At 43.9% G+C, this 12,263-nt stretch overlaps 1 protein-coding gene across 1 annotated transcript in view; it reads right to left on the bottom strand.

The window, feature by feature from the left end:
- plxna2 (plexin A2) overlaps positions 1-12,263 on the bottom strand; it is a 281,673-nt gene that overhangs the window by 38,517 nt on the left and 230,893 nt on the right. Inside the window, exon 22 of the mRNA XM_080732455.1 lies at positions 8,992-9,260. Coding sequence (XP_080588581.1) covers positions 8,992-9,260 — 269 coding nt within the window. The remainder of the gene's footprint in view (positions 1-8,991; positions 9,261-12,263) is intronic.

The raw sequence follows: 12,263 nt of genomic DNA, 5'->3' as shown, positions 1-12,263 counted from the left end.
ACCGCCTAGGGGTCCCGGACCCCCTGTTGAAGACCTCTGCTGTAGCATTACGTTGAAACCCCGTAGAGAACACAAAGGTTATAAGACCTTAGCGCCGGAACCCTCCTAATGTAGCTGGAAATGAGTGTGATTACTAGATTCTATATGATGATGATGGTGCCTTTACAGCCAACCACACTGAACCGTAAGTAGGGGGGTCATAACAGCCAGGTATCACAGACTAGCTGGAAGGCTTCAGTCTCGTGGGAGCTGGCACTGGGATGATTATACCTATTCATGCTTTGAATGGACCTAAAGGAAATTACAACTATTATGGAGATAAGTGCGCTAACTTCCTGTTCGAAGGCTGTGAGCAACACTCACAGAGAGGAAGCACAGCACATGTCCCAGACAGGGACGTGCTGGCCATTGAGAAAAGCGGGACAACTCCCGAACGGCCGGTTCATTCCTGGCCGGTCCAGGCCGGCCATTAGGAAAAGAATTAAAATAAAATGTCTGCCTTCGTTCCATTTTGGGGGCTGGGCGGCCAACCAAGTAAATCGTCACTGTCGGGCAAAAACCTCGTATCTCCAAGTTTAAAATGTATACATTTTTTCGCAAAGCAAAGCACTGCTTCATCATACAAGGCCGTTGCACAAAAGTAGTGAAAACAGCAGATCTACACAACGGCGTTGTGTGCTTGTAGATCGGCTGTTTTCACTAGTTTAAATCATTTTTAAAATGGTTTTGGACATACAAGGTTTCCACCCGACAATGACGAAATATAACTCCTGTAATTGGCCCACTGGCTTATCACTTGTCATGATCTGAAATGGCAAATCTTTGAGTAGCAACAGCGCTATAGAGAGAGATCTCTCTCTATAGAGCGTGTAGATCTGCTGTTTTCACTACTTTTGTGCAACAGCCTTGTATGATGAAGCAGTGCTTTGCTTTGCGAAAAATGTATACATTTTAAACTTGGAGATACGAGGTTTTTGCCCGACAGTGACGATAGAGAGATCTCTCGCTATAGAGAGAGATCTCTCTCTATAGCGCAATGAGGGCCTCTCCAACTCCTTTTCCCGGGCTGAATCAGGGGCCCAGCACGTCCCTGGTCCCAGACGCATCCTCACCGGGCCACTGGAGGTTGCATTAGACTGGTAGACATTTTAACCCCCTGCACTTTCCATTTCCTCACTTAGGGGTAAATAAAGCTTTTCTATGTCCCCTTTTCACTCTTGACACACACACACACATAGAACTTGCTTTCAGCAGTGGTGCAGGAGTTAGGCCGCCGTTTGTTTTGGTGTGAACAGCGAGGCTGTCACCCTGGCACGGAGCGGAGGCTGTTTCTCCATGAATGAGACCGCCGGACAGTCTTATTGGCAGCTCATTGTCACAATGGAGAGAGCCCTGCTGGAAGTGTGATGTGTCAGCAAGGAGAATGGGGTGGGGGGGTCGGAGGTGAAGATTAGTTCAGAGAGAGAGAGAGAGAGAGAGAGAGAGAGAGAGAACAAGAGAGAGAGAGAGAGACAGAAAGAGAGAACTAGACAGCTGAAGGGAATGTGTGGGCGTGCATGTGTGTGAGACGGTGCCTGTTGTACACGTTCCCCCGTCTGTGTACACACACACACACACACACACACACACACACACACACACACACACACACACACACACACACACACACACACACACACACACACAAACAAACAGAACCTGCTCCATCAAGTCTTCATCCTAGGAAATAATGAGCAGACACTATGTCTACTACCCCGGGCTATGTTCTCAAGCTGCATATTTCTAACAAATATTTTGTTGTTTAAAAATAAATTGGAAAACAATCCAAATCCCTCTGTAATTGGCCAGTTAAATGAAGCTTTATTTAGATATGACAAGGCAGATCCAAAGCTGGTACCTAACTGGGCATGATGCCACTTATGTGGCAGAGGCGCTATCCAGTCAGCTACCTGTGCACCCCTCTTTGTCTACCCTGTCACACCTGCACGCCCTACCCCCTCACTTGACTGTGTTAATGGAAGCTAATAAGCATTTTAATAAGCTCAGCAACTCCTGGAGAACGACGTTGAATAAAGGCGTTTTAATGCTCAGGTCCGTGTTGAGTCCCCCTTAATATCTCTCCTGATGAATGTCGTGGGGAGAGTGTCTACACACACACCCCTCCGCAGTCCACCCTTCCCTCTCTCTATTAATTGAGCCATGTTAATGACCATCAGGATTTCATTATCGCAATGAGCTCTCAGAGGAAGGCTTCCCACCCTCGTCTGCCTGTCCTCCTCATGGTAAATAGGTGGACGCGGCGGAGGCGGCGGTGAGGATGTAGATTAGCTGCAGAATGTCTTTCCATAGGACCTAACCCACCCCCCGCCTCCCTCTCCCCGTAGTTAATGACACTGCTCTCTGTGGCTCTGCATGGGCGGGAATGTCATTAGAGAAGAGAAAAAAATAAACGCTGAGGAGGAAAGAATAATACTGAGGGCTCTGAGGAGCCTCAAGGTGATGGAGGCGATGTTGTGCGATTCCATTAAAAGAACATTAGGCGTAAAAGGGAAAACGGCAGACAGCAAAGGGAGGGAGAGAAACACTGAAGACGGACGTGTAGAATGGTTTAATGCAGCGAAGAGGAGCCTTTTTATGGCTGAATGTAATGAGACATACAGACAGATATACAGACAGACAGACAGATCTGTGTGTCTTGAGACTGTAACAATGTTTGAACATTTTTGCATAACTTCGCCCCAAAATAGGAACACCAGGGTTGAAAGTAGTTACAGAAGCAAAATATAATCCAAACCCATAGGAACCACATAAATTCCACTTAAGTGCAGATGGGAATGGAGAACATCAGAAAGGTGCATAGATATTGTTCTTGAAAAAAAAAATGCTTTCAGAGGAATGCCAACATCTGCGAGCTACAGAATGGCGACAAAGGGAAGAGAAATAATTAAATACCACCAGAGACTCTAGTGTTTCTCAGAGTGAACCCATTCACCCCTGTGATGCAAGAAACCTGGCTGGCTGAATACATCATAGCTTCTAAGCTACATAAAGAAGAACATATCGTCATTGTCGGGTGAAAACCTTGTATGTCCAAAACCGTTGGTTTTGCATTTATCATTTTTAAATGATATAACGCGCTGCGTTGTGTGCTTGTAGATTTGCCGTTTTCACTACTTTTGTGCGACGGCCTTGTCTGATGAAGCAGAGGCATTACTTTGGGAAAGAACGTACAAATTTGAAACTTGGACATACAAGGTTTTCACCCGACGACAACGATATTCTAGTATCTGCTTGTCCTTGCACTGGTGTAATAGACAGAGACATGTGGTGTCATTGGATACAGAGTTAGGAAAATTGGACAAACGGTATGTGCCACTGAACAACTATAATCTCACACACACACGCACCCGCACCCGCATCCAAACACATCCAGTCCATTATTATGCTTCTGGGCGATGACAGGAGTCCATGTCAGCCGACTGTGCTGTGCTCTTCCTATTATAACAATAGTATTTATATTTCCTTTTCTTTCCCTGCCCACAGGCTGTTCATATTATATACTTTCATTCAATGACATGCCATTTCTGGAATCTGGATGCAACCTTCTCACTAAGGAAATGCTAACAAATGCTAAATAACAAATACATATTGGTTTAAATTAATGCACAGTTATGAACTACAGTAAGCCTGCTGAGAACTAAGACAGCGAATGAGCTGTCCATGATGCCACTGTAACAGCAGCAGGTACCATAGAGAGAGGAGGTTTTATAGCAGCACTATTAATGTAGTTAAAGGAGTAGTTCACCCCCAAAATGACTTATTTTCTATTGATTACTCACGCCATGGAGACTTGAGTTCAATAATATTTTTTTAGTTTTAGTCGCATTCCTAAGACAATAATTTCATTACAATAAATGTACCCCATTGATTCCAGAATCAATGGGGGTAAATTTACTAAAATCCAAATGTTGTCTTAGGAACGCAAAAAATACAAAAAAATATTATTGAACTCAAGTCTCCATGGCGTGAGTAATCAATAGGGAAAAAAAACATTTTGGGGGTGAACTACTCCTTTAAAGCTAGCTAAAGTCATAACGGTATCTATAGTATAACGGTTCAAAAAATATGCATTGACAAGCTATATTGTCATAAAAGGATCATGTTAATTTGTTAGCTTCTCAATTTACAAATGCTGCTGTTTGGCAGCAGACACTAAAGTCTCAGACATCAGAGCTTGGCACATGAACGCACCTTAATGAGCATACTATAATCAGTCTGCATTACCACCAGGCAACAATAATGTAACATAAAAAAGAAAGAAAAATAATATCCTATTTCTGCGACTGGGACTTGGTAAATATAATGAGTAGCTTTGGTCTAAGCTGTCCTGGTATCTTATGGGAAAAACCTTGAAAGCTACCATAAGAAGAAAATTGCTTGCCAACATCGTCATATTGGAAATTGTAGTTAAAGGAGTAGTTCACCCACAAAATGACTTTTTTTTTTCGAGTTCAATACGGTAATTACTAAAACAAAAATGTAATTTACCCAATTGATTCCGGATGGGGACCCGAATACAATGGGGGTTAATAAATGTATTATAATCACATATATGTATGTGTGTGTGTGTGTGTGTGTGTGTGTGTGTGTGTGTGTGTGTGTGTGTGTGTGTATATATATGTCTGTCTGTCCAATAGACAGCCAGACAGGCAGACATTATTCATAGAAGAAAACATACTGTGCACGAAGCAGCATTGCTAATGCGCTCCCCCCTGGAACCTAAAAACACATTTACAAGCACAACAGCGAGTGTCCACATCACTGAATGTTTTCCTCTTCTCTCTGTCTCTCTCTCTCTCTCTCGCTCACACGCACGCACGCACGCACGCACGCACACGCACACGCACACACACACACACACACACACACACACACACACACACACAATGAGAGCTGGTAAGGATAATGTGAAAAATGTGCTAGAGAGGCTTCTATTTACTGGTACATTACTATTTCAGCAGAGGACAAAGTCCCAGAAAATGGCCCTGCACAATAAAGTCCCTCTGAGAGTGCACAAATGTAATAAAACGTACGGGTCCATTTGGTTACATTTGTGCACTCTCAGAGTTACAAATGGGTAAATAAACACTGAGAATTCTTACTGTGGAACAGTAGCAATTCTCTATCGGCAACACTCTGTGGCACACACTGTCCCTCCTTCCTCCCTAATAAGTCTGCCCCTCCTTTGATCTGCTATCACTATTATTATCATCATGATTATGATTACTATAATGATGGTGATTAATATTATCAGTGGTAGCACTCATATAGCGGTGGTTATTGTGATTATCTCTTTGTGCATCGATTTTTATCCTGCCTTTTTCTTTTGTATTTGTCCTCTTTGTCACCCCTTTCCCACTTACACTCCCCCCCCCCCCCCCCCCCCCCCTCTGGTGTGTGGCATGCCACTCCATCTTTGCAGTGGAGCTCACCGGAGGAGGCAGGCTCAGTAATTAAGGACCCCTTCGCCATTGTGTTCCCAAGTCACCACCATGTGAGGGTACACTTCATGTACATTGGGCGACATTCCAACAAAAACGCAAGCGAAGAGAAGAACACACACAAATACAAGCACAATTTGGAACCCACATAGCCTACATATTTCTATCCCTCACTCCAAATAATATGTGTATACTGTATAAGAACAGGGCCACGGCACACATCAGCTCTGCATTCATATTTCAGGACACAGAGGACACTGGCAGATACAACACTAAAAACACTGGGACAGAAGGAACTATTTTTGTATACATGTACTGTAAGCTGTTTGCGTGGTAATGTTTTTTTTACCCCCTCAAAGGTCTTTTTTGCCGTCTCGTTGACATGTTCTACTCACAGAGGAAGGCATTCTTTCTGTACGTGGAGAGAGTGGCGGCAGAAGTTCATTAAGACAGAATGTCGACAGCATATCTTGGGATGCACTCTCAACCCGCTGTAATATGGATGAGAGCAGGAAGTGGGCAGAGTGACCCAGAGAACCCTTCCTGTACTGCATGCATGCTCTCTGCTCAGGCCCTGTAAACCTGGTCCAGGGACTGGAAGCTCACCAATAATTCATGGGCACCGCAGCTTCTCAGAGCGGCTGCGAGACACTGTACACTGGATTCTACTATAACCAACATGGTTTGCTTTACTGACATGTCATCTGATCGGAATTTTGTCAAAAATAGTAAGACCTCACGCATGCACGCATGTACACACAAGACCATGACACAAGACACACTGCTAATTAAGACCATAACAGAGTGTGTCGTGTTGTGTGTGGCTCGTAGACAAACAAAAGCAAGCCTTTCATCATCCTATTATTAGTGATAATGGACTGAGCAGAGGTGAACTGAAAGACAACAGGGAAAATGGCAACCAAGCGCAGACCAACACCCTCACCCCTGTGCCCTCCACAAACACATTTACGAGAGAGAGAGAGAGAGAGAGAGAGAGAGAGAGAGAGAGAGAGAGAGAGAGAGAGAGAGAGAGAGAGAGAGAGAGAGAGAGAGAGGGGTTTGGTGTATGAGTCAGCTGGTTGTTGGTGCTGTCAGCTTTCCTCTAAATAGGCATTGTGAGGACAACAGCAGGCAAAGGACCATGTCAAATCGATAATCCCTTGCATTCTTCGGCACCAAACGTGGAGCGTAATCTAAAAACTATGGGATACTTAGGCCCCGCAGGCCGCGGCGCTAACTGCAGGACCTGAGGATTACACGCCACTGTGTTCCCAGTGGCGAGGGATATTGAAAACTTGATCTGACGTGGGGTTCCCGCTGGTACGTGAAATGACAGCTTAATCCAGGTCCATTTGTCGCTGCACGAGCCTTTTCTCCTACATCTCCCTCTCTCGCTCTTTTCTGCTCACTCCACCTATTGTGTCTTGCATTTATTTACTTCGGCTATTAATGATGGTCTTTATAAAAGAGAGAAAGCGAGGAAAATTAGCATGAGAATAAAGCCTCTGCTTGAAAGGACAGCGGCTGCCTCTGTATCCTGCTCTCTTTCTTTTCCTCGCACATACGGTACGTACAGCACACACAGGCAAACACACCAATCACACACCCACACACACACTTGTACAACGGCAGTTGTGAGGACCTGTTTGAATGATTGATTTCCTTTGACTGCATTCATTATTCTAAAGCCACCCTTAACCATCACAACTACAGCACATGCCTAAAACGTAAACTAATCTTAACCTAACTCAAACTCTAACCAAAACACTCCTGCAAAGTGAGGACCAGCAAAATGTCCTCACGTAAAACTCCTCGTTTTGAAGTCCTGACATTAAGGTTCTCGCAATGATAGCAGTGCAAATACACACATACGGCACACACCAAAGTCAAGTGTACGTGCAGATAAATAATGTACACACACACACAACAATGCAAGTGTACACACAAACACAAAAGCAAGTGAGTTTCGGTGTCCTCAGGAAGCCGGTTCACAGGAGCATTTTGCTCTGCGCATTTTGATCGGTCTGAGGTTTGACATGGCTTAACCTGTTCCTGCACCTACAGGGCCACTAATGGAGCGAAAGACACTTGGATAGGAACTTTGTCTGGTATTTAAACATTTAGCACGTCGCCTGAAGTCCCTCGGAAAAGAATGAACATCGGGGGCAACGACAGACAGAGAGAGAGAGAAGAGAATAGTTAAGTTGAACCATTTTGCTGAATGTTTCATAAGGAGGATAAGCTAGAGTGACAGTGGCAGTGTATACAGAGAGTCGGAGAGAGAGGGAGATAGCGAGAGAGAGCTATAGAGGAGAGGGACAGGACAAGGGGAAGAAAAAAACACTTTCCCTGTTCTCTGCAGGGAATTTAAAGCATGTTTCTCGTCAGGGGACGACAGACGACTGGATGCAACTTAGCTCAACATACAGGAGCAGCAGCACTCAATATCGGCTTTACTGTGCCAGTTGTTTAGATGGGCACACAGGGAGAAAAAAAAGAACTCTATGCATCCACCCGCCATTGGAAAGATACATGTAGAGTGCCAAACCCAAGCACCATCCATCTGTCTGTATCAATCAACATCCACCTACCACATCCACAGAGAAGGACCACACAGGAACGTGACTGCTATTAATACTTTCTCATGGCAACTTCAAGATGGGTGGAGATGTGAGGGTCAAAATGTGCATGCATGTTCATATACATTATTTATGTGGTATACATCAACTCAAATTCCTTTCAGATTGATGTTTGTGTGAGCAAAACTAAGTATGTGTAGTGTACAGTAGCATACTGTATGTTTGTACCTTTGTAACTGGGGATAGGCTAAATTCTTTCTCGGTTCAATTTCTTTCATTTTGTAAATAATTTCTTAATGAAAGAGGATCTATTTTAATTGTCTCTAGGTCTCTCTATATATACTGTGTATATACTGTATATTACTTATTATTATATAAAAGATTTAGGGGTAGCTTTATTTTGAAAAGTGTTGTTTGTTTTTGGTAGCAGATTCTTTTTTTTTGTTAAGTGTGGCTGTCTTTGCATTAATTGAGAGAGCACTAACGAGCACAGAACACGTTTGACACTTTTATGGCCCAATCAATCAACTCAGCTCACAATCCCTCTGAAGTTCAAAGGGATCAATTAACGGTTTTAATGTAACAGAAAACCACCTTCTAACAACAGAACGTGAGAATTGTATAAGACAGTTTCTATACAATTGTCTTCATTAGACAATGCAAGGAGGCTATAGACATAGGGGATGACACAGCCTATGAAGAATCCGTACTAACCTCAGTGTTTAGGTCATTTCACTCTAAGTAATCTAGACACACTGATTGGATGTGGTAGTAGTTGGTTCCTTGAATCCGGGAGACGAGTTGCCGCCCAGAGATTGTACGTGAACATAAATTAAACTGATCTGAGCCCTGGCACTTCAAAGCCAGGCTTCCCTGCGGCGTTCGTCTGGAATGCGCCCGCGTTCTCTCACCTGCGCAGCAGCAGCTTGGGGTGGTTCTTGCTCTCCAGGTTGCGGTCGATGAGGTCAGACAGCAGGTGCTTGAGGACGTCGGTGGCGTACTCCAGCCGGCCCTGCAGCGCCGTCATGATGAGCGAGGCCACGTTGCCGCGGTCCCGCATGGAGAAGGAGCGCTGCATCTCCAGCGTGCGGATGAAGGTGAGCAGGAACACCTTGTTGTTGATGAGCTGGCCGAACTGCTTCAGGGCCTTCTCCACGTTCAGCTGGCCGTTGCCAGACACCTGGATTCAGGGACGGAACGGGAGAACATGATGTAGCGGCAGCACAATATTACATATCGTAGTTGTCGAGTGGAAACCTTGTGTGTCCAAAACCGTTCGTTTTGTATTTATCGTTTTGAAAATGATTTAAAGTAGTGGAAATAGCCGATCTACAAGCACACAACGCCTCGCATCGCGAGGCGTTGTGTGCTTGTAGATCTGCTATTTTCACTACTTTTGTGCGACACTTTTGTATGATGAAGTAGGACTTTAATTTACAAAAAAAAACATAAACGTTTGAAACTTGGAGATACAAGGTTTCTGGCCCGACAGTGACAATATAATCACACACTACTGTATATGTAATGGAACACTCTTAGGGTTAATTCAGAATGCTGCAATCTGTCTGGTGTGATCTGATGCTTAACGTATGCTCCATCATACAACACTGAGAGTGCCATGAGCCAAATGTAGTAGATCGAGAGGCTTGCAACACGTCGCATCTGCAACCACAAGGTTCGATCCCTGGCACAGCAAACTCAGAGTATGAGTAGCACAGCCGGGGTAACTAAATGTGCGGTAAGTACTGGGAGCTGATTGTAGGTGTTGCGCTCCACCTCAGCAATTCACCTTCTAGGGGTCTAGTGCATTGAGACAGGGATAGACTCCTGCAGGCTTAAAACAGTTTTGTCTTTTTGCAAATCTTTGGTCTAAACTTGTTCAAGCTTTTCTTGTCATTATTGATAGTCCATAGTGTAGATAGAGGAATCAGGGAGAGAGAGTTAGGGAGTTGCATGGTACACACCTTCCTCTGCAATCGGTGCCTCTATACACTCACTTTTACAGTGTATAATAGTTTAATCAGACAGATTTGAATGTTTAATTTAATCTGGTGCGATGTCAAACAATCCCTTGAGTTATCCTAGTTGTCTATAAACAGTTTGCTTCCTTTATTTATTCATGCTAAAAACATTTTGGTCCAGCTGGCCTTCATTAGTGTGTGAAATGTTAAATCAGCCACCAATCATAACAGTTCCTTGGTTGCAAAGTTACTGTAGACTAGTAGTAACTGTGAAAATGTTGTTGTGAAATATTGATATCATAATACTGAGGAGAAATATCTTTCTTGTTCGTCAATATCATGCAGCCCTAGTGCAACGGATAATACATTAATGGGTGATGATAATTCCCAGGAGTTGAATAATCTATTCTGCTGCTGAATTGGTTTCTTGACCTTGCCTGACACAAAGGAAGGATATTTTCCCTTCCAAACAGTGCAAAATCAGACAACCTGCACTTTTGAATGGAGAGGATATAGTATTGATCAATGACCGGCTCCGGTCTGTTTAACTTGCCTAAAACACAAACTGCTTTGTTTCTGTCTGCTTTCTCTGTCAGAGTAGGCATTAATTTCTGTGAAATGGCAGATATTTTCATTTTAAAACAGTCAAAACATACCTAAATATAGCACTCACACAGAGCTTAGATGAACATGGACGTGTGGACGGTGAGAGATGAGAGAGCAGTTGACCCTGACCTTCGTCGGTACGAACTAACCATGCTCAGTAAAGCTGTCACACCCTCACTCACGGTTAGAAAAAGGTTGACCCCTATCACACTGCATCTCTCTATCCTTGAAGTGCCGTGTCTCTGTGTCTTGTAAAAACAACCCATTTCCCAGCAGGGCACAGTAAAAAAAATCACTCTGAGAGTGTAAAGAATTACACAATCTCAGAGTGAAATTAACCATCAGGATTTCACTGTGCAACTGCCTCTCCCATAAAAAAGAAAAAAGAAAATGAACGAGGTGGTTGGGTTGGGTGGGGAGGGTTAACCAGGCAGTATTATTGTCCCCAGTGGAGGAACCCACAGGCCTGCCAGAGTGTGGGGTATTATTCAGCTCATTTCCCCTCATACTCCTTCCACTGGTGGATGAAATAGCCACGCTTTGGGAGCCAGTTCTGCACCTTGTTTTCCATGGGGGACTGTGTGCATGAGGTGTGTGTTGCCGCGAACAGTTGACCGTGTGTGCGTGTGTGTGTGTGTGTGTGTGTGTGTGTGTGTGTGTGTGTGCGCGCATGTGTGTGTGTGTACGTGAGCCAAGAGAGGTAGAGAGGATGAGCGGCACATCGGTAGCCTTCTACCCTCGGGCGCTGTGCCAGTTATGGAGGTTATACCGCAACGATGCGAGGAGAGTGGTATGGACAGACGCATCTCTCTCTCTCCCCCTCTCTCACATACATGCACACTTCCCCCTTTCTGCAGCATGTCTACCCCCATTATTTCCTCTCCATTTCTGTGTCTGTACTCATCTCTGTCTCTCTTTTACAGTGCTGTCAGCGGAGGAAGAAGTACTCAAGACTTGTACTTAAGTAAAAGCAGCAATACCACAATGTAGGAAACATCCCGCGTTCAACTTTTAGTAAAAGTCCAAAAGTGTTGGCATTAAAATATACCCACAGTACCAAACCTAAAAGTAGTCATTATGCAGAAAGGCCCATTTCATAATCATATTATTGGATCGTCATTATGTGGTCTCAACTTGAACTGAATTAATGCATTAATTAATGTTGCAGCTGGTAAAGGTGGTGCTGATTTTAATTTCTTTATGTACTGCTGCATAGCTTAACCAATAATAATACACCATAATCTGCAAAGCAAATAGCCTTACTACATTTGGCAAATAATTGTAGTAGATTGAAAAGTACGATATGTGCTTCTGAGTGTGTAGTATAAAATGCCCCCCAAAAAAACAATACTCAGGTAAAAGTAGCCTAGCTCAAAACTGTAGTGTAGTACAGTACTTGTGTAAAATAATGTATTTGTACAGTACAGTACAGTACAGTACAGTACAGTACAGTACAGTACAGTACAGTACAGCAGTGGTTCTCAACATTTTCAGGCCGCGACCCCCCAAATAATCATATCTTAACTGGGTACCCCTACACCCTGACGAGCACTAAGAAGAGTTGAGGTATTACAGTTTCTATAACGCCGTTCTATCGTGAAAATAGCAGATCTACA

Source organism: Nannobrachium achirus (genome assembly GCF_963921795.1).
Source record: "Nannobrachium achirus genome assembly, chromosome: 9".
NCBI lineage: Eukaryota > Metazoa > Chordata > Actinopteri > Myctophiformes > Myctophidae > Nannobrachium > Nannobrachium achirus.
Note: the sequence above shows the minus strand (reverse complement) of the source record. Positions and strands in the feature narration are given on the sequence as shown.